The sequence below is a fragment of the Ostrea edulis genome, chromosome 9 (genome assembly GCF_947568905.1).
Source record: "Ostrea edulis chromosome 9, xbOstEdul1.1, whole genome shotgun sequence".
NCBI lineage: Eukaryota > Metazoa > Mollusca > Bivalvia > Ostreida > Ostreidae > Ostrea > Ostrea edulis.
Genome location: NC_079172.1, coordinates 42138681 through 42151343, shown reverse-complemented (window position 1 = coordinate 42151343; position 12663 = coordinate 42138681). Strand labels below are relative to the sequence as shown.

Sequence of the window (12663 nt, the reverse complement as noted above, 5' to 3'; positions counted from 1 at the left end):
TATTCCAACCAATTACCTCTGAATTTTTCAGCTCCCCCCCCCCTCTCGACCAGTGTCATATATATCTAAACAGAGGGATTCCTTGAGACTTGTATTTTGATAAGTATACTGAAACAAATATAGAAAAGGCATACAGCCATGTGAAATTTGGGAAGGGGGGGGGGGTACCTGGAAAATACCATCCTTTTTTCTTTTTCTTTTTTTTTTTTTTTTGATTTTGCTGAGTTGCAGTAGGGAAAAAATCATGAGATAATAGGGTTGGAAAATTTACAAAGTGATTATTAAATATTTTTCTCCTGTGTTTTGTGGCACATGAGCAGCAAGTGGAGAAGCGCAGCTACACTAAAAAGGATTCGACAAGTTATCTAAAGGGTCATAATTGACCTTACCTGTAAGTATTTGTACCCGAATCCTCGAACGTTAAGGCAGTCGATGTAGAGCTATAGGCTCGAAACAGGCTGGATCACGACCAGTGCCTCCGTCTGCATTGCAGTCTGCGTCACCGCCGGTGCTGTAAATATAGGCCGATTTGGTAACAACAATGGTGTCGCACTCTGCATAACCACCAGAACTGCACCTTGAAACATTGCCGGTCTCGAACCCTGCATCACCCCGGAGCTGCATTTTCAGTCTCATCAGCTATCAGGTTGCAATATGGCGGCGTTGGCACGAGTCACAGTAGCTGCTACTCGCCGCTTTCTAGGACGGTAATTTACAGCCTAATTTACTGCTTTTGTCCTGTAATACAGACTCTTTTCTTTTGTTTTCCTCGCTGCCAGGAGCATCTCTGTCTTAACTGACCGAAACTCGCAGGATTACTACAGAATACAATTGAAAAAATAATTGTGCGTCTGCACCTTTCAAACTACGAAATGGAAAGGAATAATCTAGAAGACATGCGCAGATTAAAGGAAGTGAAAGTTAGTATACCTACTGAACCCGATTTAAATTAATTAAAACAGTAAGAATTTAAATGGAGCTTTGAATATGACCTGCACAAAATAACCAGGTTTATCCACATTGGATAAACCCCAATGTATATTTAATTGCTGTTATAAAATTTAGAAATTCATTTCAAAATTAAGGATTATCTCCCTCACGCATAGCTCTTATCCTTAGACGAATTTGACTCTAATGCTGTGTGTGCGTGTGTGTATTTCATTATTATTATTATTATTTTAATACGCCCTGAAACTGATGTTTATTCTTGTCTAGCATATTTATGAATTCTTGTGTTTTCATGTTTTATATGTACAATCAGGATAGGTACAGCTTTTAATGTTTTATTTATTTATTTTCTATGTATTATGTGTATAACATTCCGTTGTCAGGTATATATGCATTGTAAAGCACCTTTGAGCGTACATAGTGTATGAAAAGGGTGCTATATAAATATGGTATTATTATTATTATTATGTAAACTTATGTAACCCTTTGATTGACAAGATGTTTGGCATAAATAATTGGGGACGTTTACGACTTCTGGGGTTAAGAAATGATTTTTTTTCCCCCTTTAAAATCGCCGAAAAATGGAAAAGTTCTTCAGATCATTTATGAATAATATGGACCTTTGAAAACAATTATTTTTTGAAAGTATGAAACCCATGAATTGTGAAAAACTTCGTTTGACATTAATGCAAGGGGACTTTTTCAAGTTTGGGGTCAAACTCATGAAATTTGTAATTAAAGTATTGTTTAAAAATGGAAAAACTTTGAGAATCTTACAAACACAATATGGACATTTGCAAAATTGTATTTTGCATTAAAGAACTTAACCCCTTGTTTATATATCAAAATGTTTGACATTAAGGCGAGGTATATGAATTACTGAGTTATTAGTAAGAGATATTCTTGCATGCAATTATATTAATCCAGAATTTGCAATCGCATTGCAAATAGTAGTTTCAAACTCTTGAGTCTGAGTAACTTCTACAACCGGCCGCGACAAACCTAAGTTATTAAACAGGTAGTGACAGTTCCATCGCCAAACGCGCGGCATCAGGTGTGAATGTCACGAGTCCTCGGAGATGACCTTAAAAACGGATGCCCCGTGTCGCAGTAGGTGTGGCATCCTAAAGAACCCTCACTGCTCAATGGCCGTAAGCGCCGAGTAAAGGCCTAAATTTGAAGTCCTTCACCGGTCTTGGTGACGTCTCCATATGAGTGAAATATTCTTGAAAGGGACGTTAAGCCAGATACAATCAATCAATCTACAGTGACATAACATATTTGATAGTGTAATTAACTTCGTACTTCTCGTCAGATGGTGCATAGTCATTTTAAACATGAGGTGCTTAGGTAATATCCATTTGCCATCCATAGCTGAGACACATATGTCCTGAGAGTACGATTTGGGAAACCTTTTTGCCATTGAAAATAAGATGGGTTGTCTGATACGACTTGAGAGAGACATGCAATTATATACACATGTATTCAGAGATGATGGAGAGGTGGCCATGGTAAGTTATTGCATGGCAATTTTGTGGCAGTCAGAAATCTGCCTTTTGATTATCATAGCAGATTCTTTTACTTGAAAGGGCTAATGCAAATGCAGACTCAATTCAGTAGCAACACATGCAGATTATACAAGTTCGCCTTTGGAATTTTCCGAAATTCAATTTTACTACCAAATTTTCTTTGTGTTTTTTTTATTTAGGTTTCAAGTTTTGTAATCACTATTATATGAATCGGGATAAATGACAAGTATCTCTCTCTGAACTTTGTCATACTTTCAACCACACAATTCTACACAATATTTATCTCCATATATTCGGATAAAGTCAAATGTCTTTCCATGTTTCTCAAAAATGATATCAATTTTAGGTTCTAACTTGTTTAGATCATCGGACTAAATGTACGTTTTTCTACAGGTTGTATAAAACATTCCCCCCTTTAGCAACCAAATAAATATACTGAACTTTACTTATAGTTGTCCCGTGGGTATCTGGGTTAGAAGGAATAGGTCCTCGGTACCTTTTGGTTTTCGTAAGAGGCGAATAATGGGGCAAGAAAACCATTATCCCGTGGGAACCCAGGTTAGAATAGGTTCTCAGTACCCCTTTGCTTATCGTAATAGGTGACTAAATGGGGCGGTCCTTTTGATGAAATCGCAAAAAACCGAGGTCTCGTTTCACAGCAGGTGTGGCATGAAAAAGATACCTCCCTGCTCAATGGCCGTAAGCGCCGAGCATATAGGCCTAAATTTTGCAGCCTTTCATCGACAATGGTGACGCTTCCATATGAGTGAAAAATTCCCGAGCAGTACGTTAAACAATATACAATCAACCAACTAATTTATTGTGTTATAGTCACTTTTATTGTATGCAGATGTTTTTTTAAATGGCTTCTACTGTTTTTGTCACACAATTAACAAGTTTGTGTTTTTCCTTCTACTTGAGTTTCTTCATTACAGAACAGACATTTATGGGCGGGGAAAGTGTCGATCACAGGTTGAGTGAATGCCTCTTAGTTTTACAGTTCACTTAACTCGGCACAACTTCGTCAATGCTCAGGTTTTACTACTAGTAACTAATTGATATTTGTAAATTATTATAACACCAGCGATAGAAACCATGCAAGGCACCATTTAAAGCTAGTACACAATCTCTGTCAGTATTATTCTTGGGATTCTGTCTTATGTGACATCTTTATAAGTAAGCTGAAAATTGAAAAGGTGTTCAATATTGCATATGACATGATATTTATCTATTTTGCAATTGTAGATTAATACAATTCATTAATCTAAATTATTCATAAATTAGTTTATAAGCCTTTTCACGATAACTGCGGGACTGTACTTCGCACATGCGCATAAACGCTTCCGGACGGCAACATCCGCGTTCCATTGTATGTTTATATTGGCAACAAATCATGGTCATTCAGTGCGTTGTATTTAAATGCTCGAACCGACAAGGAAGTAAAGCAAAAGAGAAAGGTGTAAGTTTTTTCAGATTTCCCAAAGACAGAAGAAAGCGAGCCGCATGGATCAAGACAATAAACAGAAATAATTGGGCCCCAAATGAGTACAGTAGGGTATGCTCTGAGCATTTTGTTGATTCTTGGCATAGTGACGACCCCACGGACATCAACTATCGCCCGACTTTGTTTTCGTATAAGACAAGGGAACCATCCGAGACACAGGCTGCTCGAGAGGAAAGACACAGTAAAAGGAATTTACTTCAGGTGATTTGAATGTTTACTCTACGATGACTTTACACAGGTAGAACGTACATCTTTAACTATTGTCGTATTGACGTAGAGATGAATGAATTCATTAGGATAAGTGAGTTCTGTCCAAAGTCTCTTCGTTGTTCTTTTTTAATGAAAAAAAAATCAATGTGCTTTTTTTTTTTGTAATCTATGTGAATTAATATATAGATTCATATATTATACATGTATATATACTGTTCAGTGTATGGCCATAAGTGAGTCATTCCATTTTTCACTATGTATTTCATTGAAAACTAATTGTGAGGTCACTTTGTCCAGTTTTTTTCTTCTTCTTCTCTTAATTATTTCAAACTGTTCAAATTTTCTGCTGATGCTTTGATGATTGAAAATGATTTATGAAATCACCAAAGAAAAAAAAATTAACTTCAAATTACTATAATGTCATAAAGAATTAGTCTCAAATTTACAATGTCGCATACCGAATTTGAAAAGAATTGAAACAGTACTTAATGCCTTATGTTCTGACATTTAATAACTGGCCATTTTGGTCCCACCCTGATACCAAAATCCCTATCCCTGGGATTATCAAATTCACAATTTTGGTAAAGGAATATCTTTACTTTCCAAAATATCCATTTAGTTTCAATTTAGTATCAATGATATAATTAAGTGTTTACACTTAAACACTATATATACTATGTTTGACCCTACCCTGGGCTCAGATTCTCTACCCAGGGAATCATGAAATTTACAATTTTGGTAGTAGTCTTCCTGCTCTACATCATTTGTCTCGCACATGTGTGGTTGTAGAAAATAATATTTTTGAAATTGGTAAATATTTAGCAGTTTTTGTCCCACCCCTAAGGCCTCAGAGGTGCAGGAGTCCTGAAATTTACAATTTATGTTCCACTTGTCCCAAATATGTTTCATACCAAATTTGAAAAAGAATTGGACTGGTAGTTACCAAGAAGTTGAAAATGTTCAATTGTTAATGGATGACAACCAATTGCAAAAATGATACATGTAACACACAATTTTGATGACTTGAAAAGTACCTTTCATTAGTAGAACTAAACACCACACTAGTAACTTTGGAAATTCAAATATTTTATATTCTAAAGTAAAGAGTGATCAAGGTATTTGTGGACAGATGTGAGGGGAGGTGGAGTCTGTCAAATTTTAAAAACTATTAATAAATTTGTCCTATAAAGGTCATATTTTCGTTTTTAGAAAATCCTATTTTTGTCCTACTTTCTGATGATAAAATCCTATTTTTCCTATATATTTTTATCCAAAAGTTGCTATGACCCATGCTAATGTTGCAATAAGTTTTTTTTAAAAAGACATTTGTCAAATAAATAGTCATAAAATGAAATGATGACTCACTAATAGCCAGTTGCTGTACATCCTTGGTCAGCCTAAAATTTTATTCAAATTGTAAGAATAACAATTTATGAAAGAACACTCATGTTGTTTGACTTTTTTTTTCATATTGTAATTGATATGAGGTGAAATGACAGTTGAGTTAGCTACTGTGATAAAATTATTCACATTGAGTTACATCACAATTTAACTGCATTATATGTTTTATATATTATGACCATATATATATATATATATATAAATGATTAAATTTTTCTTAGGAAATCAACGAGACGGATAGAACAGAGAGACTTTTGATGCAGAAACACCACGACTTCAGTCTGTACTCACATAGCTATTATACATCACAACCCGACTGTCTACAAGACATCAACAACAACGATGATGAGAATATGATTCTTGATGATGTTGATATAAAGACTTTGAAAGATGAAGGTACACATAAAAAAAGAAAATATTAATATTTCAAACAGGTTTTAAAAATTATTGAATATAGATACAGAATTTAATTGTTTAGGCTTGAATTTTGAACATGTTGGCCAGATCAAAAGTCAATGCCTTACGAAAATATGAATGAGGTCTACTATAATTATTGTTGTTAAGACCCCCACCCCCTAAAAAATGAGAGATTAAATTAAATAAAATCTATAAATCATAAACTATTTCATGAAAGAAACATCAGTAATCACATACTTTTATGTGTATACTGGTCATTGTCGGGTAACTTGTGGGGCTCTTGACTCTCCCACCACTGTTTTGTGTCCTTTCTTGACCAAACTATTCAAATTTAAATTTGTCATCAGACACCCATCTGTCTGGTCTCAATCCTTAATGTTATCTTTTAATTACAGGTGTACAGTGTGACCCTGACCCTCTGCTACAGGAGAACCTTGCCTTGAAGAAGGAGTTAGACGACCTCAAGAGAGAACGCTCCAGATACATTTGGAATGTAGAGAAGATTGCCAACGATGATGCCAAGACAAAGTTTTACACTGGGCTGCCTTCTTTTGCAGTGTTTATGTGTCTTTTCAAGTAGGCATACAAATTTAGTCACATTTGAACATAGTGGTACATAGCTTTGCAGTTTTAGTTACTTTTCGCTAAGTTTTACATCATTCAAATATAGATCTGCACTGCATGTTTTTCTATTGCTGTATAATCCTAATACATAATTTAATCCTTTTTTTTTTAATATAGCTCCATCAGACCAAAGGCAGAGAGAATGAGGTACTGGATTGGCTCCAACACATACCTGACAGCAGACAGACAGAGGAAATCTAATGGGTCATTGGAGCTGGTTGACCAGTTACTTGCTGTCCTTCTTAGACTTAGACTAGGACTGTTTACCTCTGATATTGCCCATAGATTTGGTATATCAGAGAGTACTTTTTCCAAATATTTTGCCACCTGGATTTCTTTACTTGCATGTGAACTGAAATCTTTAAATCCATTTCCTGCACGTGATATCATTGACAGAACAATGCCATTATCTTTTAAATCAAAGTATTCATCTGTTCGAGTTATACTCGACTGTACAGAACTTTTTATACAGAAGTCCTCTATTCTTGTAAATCAGAGTATGACATTTTCTAACTACAAACATCATACAACTGTGAAATTTCTTGTTGGCATCACACCATCAGGTGTTATTTCTTTTGTATCTGAAGGTTGGCCAGGTAAGGTATCTGACAGAGAACTGACAATTAATTCAGGTATTATAGATATGTTAGATGAAAATGACAGTGTTATGGCGGACAAAGGTTTTACGATAAGAGATCTGTTGGAAAATAAAAAATGTAATTTGAACATTCCTCCATTTAGAGGTGCATGTCCGCAATTTTCAACAGATGAAGTTTTCAAAACACAGGAGATAGCCTCATTAAGAATACATGTAGAGAGGAGTATAGGTCGAGTTAAAAACTTCCATATTTTGGATGGTGTTATGCCTATAACTTTGCAACCATTAGTCACTAAAATTTTCCAGGTGATTTGTTGGCTAACAAATCTTGATGTGCCATTAATTACAAATTAATTTCCATTTATGTACATGAGTGTATATTTATAGGAAGTGCTGCTTTAATTGATTTCAGACTGATAAAAATGACAAATTGTAATTCAAAATGATTTCAAACTAATTATTCTGATTGAACTCATGTCAACATATTTTTTATTTTTGGAATTTGATAATTAGGAGAACAAAACATTTATGGTGGAACATGACATAAAACTTGAATAGATATTTTAAAATGTGAGAGTTGTTAAAGGGAAAATGATTCTGATGCTTCATTTAAGTGATCAGTACACAACTCTACTTTTGTACATATGTTACACGTATGTTACATATGTTACACGTTTCTTGTTCATGTATATTTATAAACCATGTTTGCCATATTTATGGTATGATTCCAGTTGGTTTGTGATTGGCAAATGAATATTTTTTAGTTTAATGTAGAAATCCATTGCTATCTGATAAAAATGACACTTGCAGTCATTTGAAACTGTTCTTCAAAGATATTGACACTTGTTTATACATTTGGGATAGATTATATGAAATAATTTCTTTCAAAACTTAATTAATTATTGATTAATGAATTATTGATTATGCATGTTGATGATTGCATGATTTGGCATTTGTATACTGTACAACAATGATATGTGTGGTTATCTAAATCAAATTTTAAAAAATCAATTGTCTTTCCTGTCAGAAGTGCATAATATATATATATATATACAAGTATGATGAAATTTCAACTTTATTGTCAGACTTTTCTTTTATAAAGCAATAAGTTCAAATGATACATTGTAAATGTAACTTCAGAGCTTCAGATATTTAAGGATGAGGATTTTTTGCAGAAATATGCATTATGAAGTTTATCAAATTCTGAATTGGGAAAAGAATTACTTCTATCCATTAGGAGAATAAAATTCAAAGTGGCATTGCTCTTATGACTATATCTCAGGAAAACAGAATTTGAACAGATTAAAAATCTTAAAAGTAGATAAATAATAGAAATTATCTGGAGCTCTGTAACTGGATAATGTGATGCATATAAAATTCAATAAGTCTAGGCATCATAGAGGACACAAACTCTGAATCAAAATATATTCTGTCAATACAAATATTGTTCTGAGCAGCGTCTGTCCATACTACAAAGTCACACGATGGTAATCGCATAATTGCCATTTCTCCCTGAACTTGAGCATAAAACTTGTGGCTCTTTTTGAGACGTGGTCCTTCCATACTATATTCTAAACAGAAATTTGGACATCCCATTGCAACAATCTCACTCACTTCCATTGTTGTTACTTGAGTTCCCTTGATGGAGTATGGACACTTAATCTCTAGTACACCTATGCTGTCACCATCAAAAACTCTCCCGTCACTGGAGGCACCCAAAAATGAGTTATCTGTGCACAAAGTGAGACCTGTATCCTCAACTTTAAAATTGTTGTTTGTGGCAGTCTTCAGATTGACATACTCTGAGCGTGCCTTTGCCTCATTTTGTTGTCCCCACTGAACAGCTGGTGGCAGAGATGCATACCTATAAATACACAGAACTTTAACCTAGGGAAAGAAGGCCCGCACAATTTTAATTATATGTATATCAAATAAAATGATGACAAAAGAAATACAGCATGGCGATCAAGTACATTGTATATATTAAAGTTTTTTATCCCCATATGTTATCATTCATAATAAATGTATTACATTCATAACATTATAATGATAATTTTAGTTCTAATATTATGTTTTCCATATCAACACATGAAAGCAACAATTTATATTAAATTAATGATATCATCCAGGGTAGCTCAGTAGTTAGAACACCCGCCTAGAAGTGCACGGATACTTTGCAATGTTACAAATTTATACTATATGTACAGATGTAGTATGAATATTTAGCTTGGAGAATAATGCCAGCTACATTAAATGTAGCCTGACTTTAAGGAATTGTGGGCCTAGCTTGGAATAATTGTCTGGTTTTATCGTTACACTGTATTTGTATGCCGCATTACCTATATACACACGTATGCCCATGTATTATAAAGTCATAAACTATCACAACTTACTTCTGAAGACTAGACCCCTCTACAATTTGTTTGATCAAAGACTTTGGATTGGGTCCAGCCTTCAATACATCACCAAATATGGAACTGGTTAAACGACCAATATGTAGTTTCTGCCACATTTCTGATGTCCTCTGGTCTCTTGTACTCGTCTCAATAAATTCAACCAGTTCGTGATCAATTGTAATCTGAGGTGCTGAAATGTAAAAGTTAATCATCAGGTAATCATTATATTAAACTGAGGATGCATATGATGGTTAGTATTTTGCATATTCTTAAATAATATTAATGTCCATCAAATTGAAATCTATAAATTTTGCAGCTTTCAGTATAGTTATATAGTATATATGAATTATTTTTTCAATCTTTACCATTATCCTCACAAAATATAAGATTTTTCATCCTTGTCACCATTGGATCTTCAATATTCTGGACCTCCATTTCCTTTATGGCTTCTGGGGCATGGTCGGGTATATTCCACAAGTGTGACATCCCTACATAATAAGTGTATGTTTATGAATGACATCTATTGGTGACATAATGACTCCTTAAATTTAACTATACAAAATTGTTAAAATCTATAAATACTAATATCTATACAAGTAAATTTTTCCTGTTGAAATTCAATCCTTAATACCTGTATGTGGAAAGACATCTCTTAATTCCTTTAACTGCCACAGAGTGGTGTTGATATTTATGTCTTTGTCATCTGAATGGCGAGGATCATAGGCTGCGAGTGGATCAAGGTTTTCTTCAGTATCTGCCAATTTAAGCTTTTTCTTGGGTAAAGTGCTGATTGGTCCGATTGGTTTTGTTTGTCGCCCAGGAATGATCCATTTACATGGTTGAGATGTACAGCTCTCTGAAGTCGTCTCATTAGTTTTTGCATGACTCAATGCAAAAAGTAGGGCGCCTATGTGACTACATGCCTGTGCTAACCTACAAATTCATAAAAAGGAACAACAAAATTAATTTTAATAATAATATAATCTGTTATAATGGAGTAATCAAATGCCTATATACATGTATTTTTTTCTGAAGAAAAGTGTTGTATATTTTCAATTGATTAAAAGAAATATACAATCATAAAAGATATATCATTGATATGAAATCATTTTAAATTCATAATTGTGGCAATTATGATTTCTGGATAAATTTGAAAAGCTAAGTTTCTAATTATCTAAAACCCAGCTTTTTAGAAGAATTTTACTTTTTATTTGGTGAAATAAATTACCCAATAGGACACTGACAGTATCCATGCTGTACATTTGGTTTGCCTGCATTTGTAGTCAGGATGCAAATGAAAACCTGATATTGCTGTTTCCTCATAGATGCCTGACATTTTGCTCTGACATATATGACAGAACTATTTATCTGGAAAGAATGTGTACAACTTTGAACAGATTAAATAAAAAACAACCCTAAACAATGTTGTATACAGTAGGCCTAACAATTTTTCTATATGTAGAGCATGCACTTTTTATATACATGTGCTAGTACAATTAATATTGATGACTATTTTATTTCACAAATCAGAGTAAATGGTGTGGAAAAAAGATTCTCATTTAATAGGTCTATTTAAAAAAATTACCTTTGACACTTTAATATCTTGGACGTCACCGGCTTCAAAGTGCTTCACAGATCTGTCCAAGCCCTTGAAATTGCTTGCTGTACCACCATATGTTGTTGGTCTTTCGATCATGTAACTATAGATATCACTAAATGTTATAGTGGGGATGGACGAGTAACCCGGACTTTCATAAGCAACAACGTTGAATGGTGGTAAGCTGTCCTGAAACGATCCTACTAGCGGAGATTCAAGTGCGTCTTTTTCTACGATCGGTGTTAAAATCGAAGTTTCAGTCTGACTTAACAGCAATTCCTGAATGATTTCTTCTTTTTTCTTTCTTTTAACATCAATGCCAACATCTACCGCCAGATTTCTCAGATCATTTACCTTTAATTTGTTCAAATTCTCCCGCTTTGTCATTATAATTCATGTAACCAACGTAAACATGATCGAAGGTTGCCGTCCGGAAGCATTTGTGCGCATGTGCGAGATTTATCGTGAAAAGGCTTATTGTTTGTAATATGTCATATTCTCAATAATCGAGCGATTATTTATCAGGGTTTCCCCCATTTTTGCATTGTATACTCAAAAGCATCGTCGCAAACCACGGTTTTGAGTCCACTCACGCTCCCTCATACTATGTGAGAATCGAATAGAAGCACCCGTGGGTAACCGACGATGACTCAAAAGTAATCCATTTGCTTTCTTTTTATTGCTTATATACATTTATGGGCTTCAATACTTTAGATATATCGTGTGAGACTTGAAAATGTGGACAACGATTTTTATGTTGAAAGTTATATTTACTAACTCAAGATTACATATATATCATATAAAGATAAGGTCTGTGGATTATAGTATCTAGGAATGAACTGTTTTTCATACTGTTTATTTAGTATTGAATATGTTAATTTAATAGGTACATGTTATTTTGGGAATGTAGTATACACTATATAATTTCGTAAGACATGAATTTGTAGACATTTTAAAAAAAAGTACCACTTTCCATAATACACTGTCTTCTATTTTTTATACGTATTTCTCATAAATGTCCTCTCTGGGAAGTCCCTATCCCGTTGTTTGTGTTTACAATGTGTCGTCTTTAATGCGGTAGGGAACACCGTAACAGCCATGTTGAATTTGCCAAAAAATTTATAAATTCAAATGGCCATATCTTGAAAACGCCCCAACATAAATTTATCAAACAACCTTCATTTACCTTTATTTTATACACACTTTCAAAAAATCATAGTGTAGAAAAATCCCTAGAGGGGGGAGGTAATGTGTTACTGGCCCATGGTCTAGTTGTATTGGCAAACTAGATCATTTTAACGAGCATATGATTTCCGAAATGCTTACTTTAAACGAGACTGTTGAAACCCATGTAACATCAACTTGTTTGTCAGCCTGTCTCGGTATGGAAACTGATCGTACGCAAATCAGACTCTTGCGTATCGAATCATTTGAGACAT

General features: G+C 34.1%; 2 protein-coding genes across 2 annotated transcripts; one reads left to right on the top strand and one right to left on the bottom strand.

The window, feature by feature from the left end:
- Positions 1 to 3779: 3779 nt before the first annotated feature.
- Positions 3780 to 8304, top strand: LOC125677832 (uncharacterized). The gene is made up of 4 exons (XM_048915948.2): positions 3780 to 4182; positions 5814 to 5988; positions 6405 to 6585; positions 6751 to 8304. The coding sequence occupies exons 1-4, from the start codon at positions 3805 to 3807 to the stop codon at positions 7583 to 7585; spliced, it is 1569 nt and encodes a 522-aa protein (XP_048771905.2). The 5' UTR covers positions 3780 to 3804; the 3' UTR covers positions 7586 to 8304.
- LOC125677831 (uncharacterized) lies at positions 8289 to 12073 on the bottom strand. The gene is made up of 6 exons (XM_048915947.2): positions 11213 to 12073; positions 10856 to 10995; positions 10259 to 10560; positions 9993 to 10115; positions 9625 to 9817; positions 8289 to 9095 (listed from the first exon to the last, which is right to left on the bottom strand). Exons 1-6 carry the CDS (start codon positions 11609 to 11611, stop codon positions 8567 to 8569), a joined length of 1686 nt encoding a protein of 561 aa, XP_048771904.2. The 5' UTR covers positions 11612 to 12073; the 3' UTR covers positions 8289 to 8566.
- Positions 12074 to 12663: the final 590 nt, after the last annotated feature.

Coding starts and splice junctions, on each gene's coding strand:
- LOC125677831 (XM_048915947.2), bottom strand. CDS start 11,611: ATGACAAAGCGGGAGAATTTGAACAAATTAAAGGTAAATGATCTGAGA. Junction 10,996..11,212: donor AAGATATTAAAGTGTCAAAG/GTAATTTTTTTA, acceptor CATTCTTTCCAG/ATAAATAGTTCTGTCATATA. Junction 10,561..10,855: donor TACTGTCAGTGTCCTATTGG/GTAATTTATTTC, acceptor ATGAATTTGTAG/GTTAGCACAGGCATGTAGTC.
- LOC125677832 (XM_048915948.2), top strand. CDS start 3,805: ATGCGCATAAACGCTTCCGGACGGCAACATCCGCGTTCCATTGTATGT. Junction 5,989..6,404: donor AAAGACTTTGAAAGATGAAG/GTACACATAAAA, acceptor TTTTAATTACAG/GTGTACAGTGTGACCCTGAC. Junction 6,586..6,750: donor GTGTTTATGTGTCTTTTCAA/GTAGGCATACAA, acceptor TTTTTAATATAG/CTCCATCAGACCAAAGGCAG.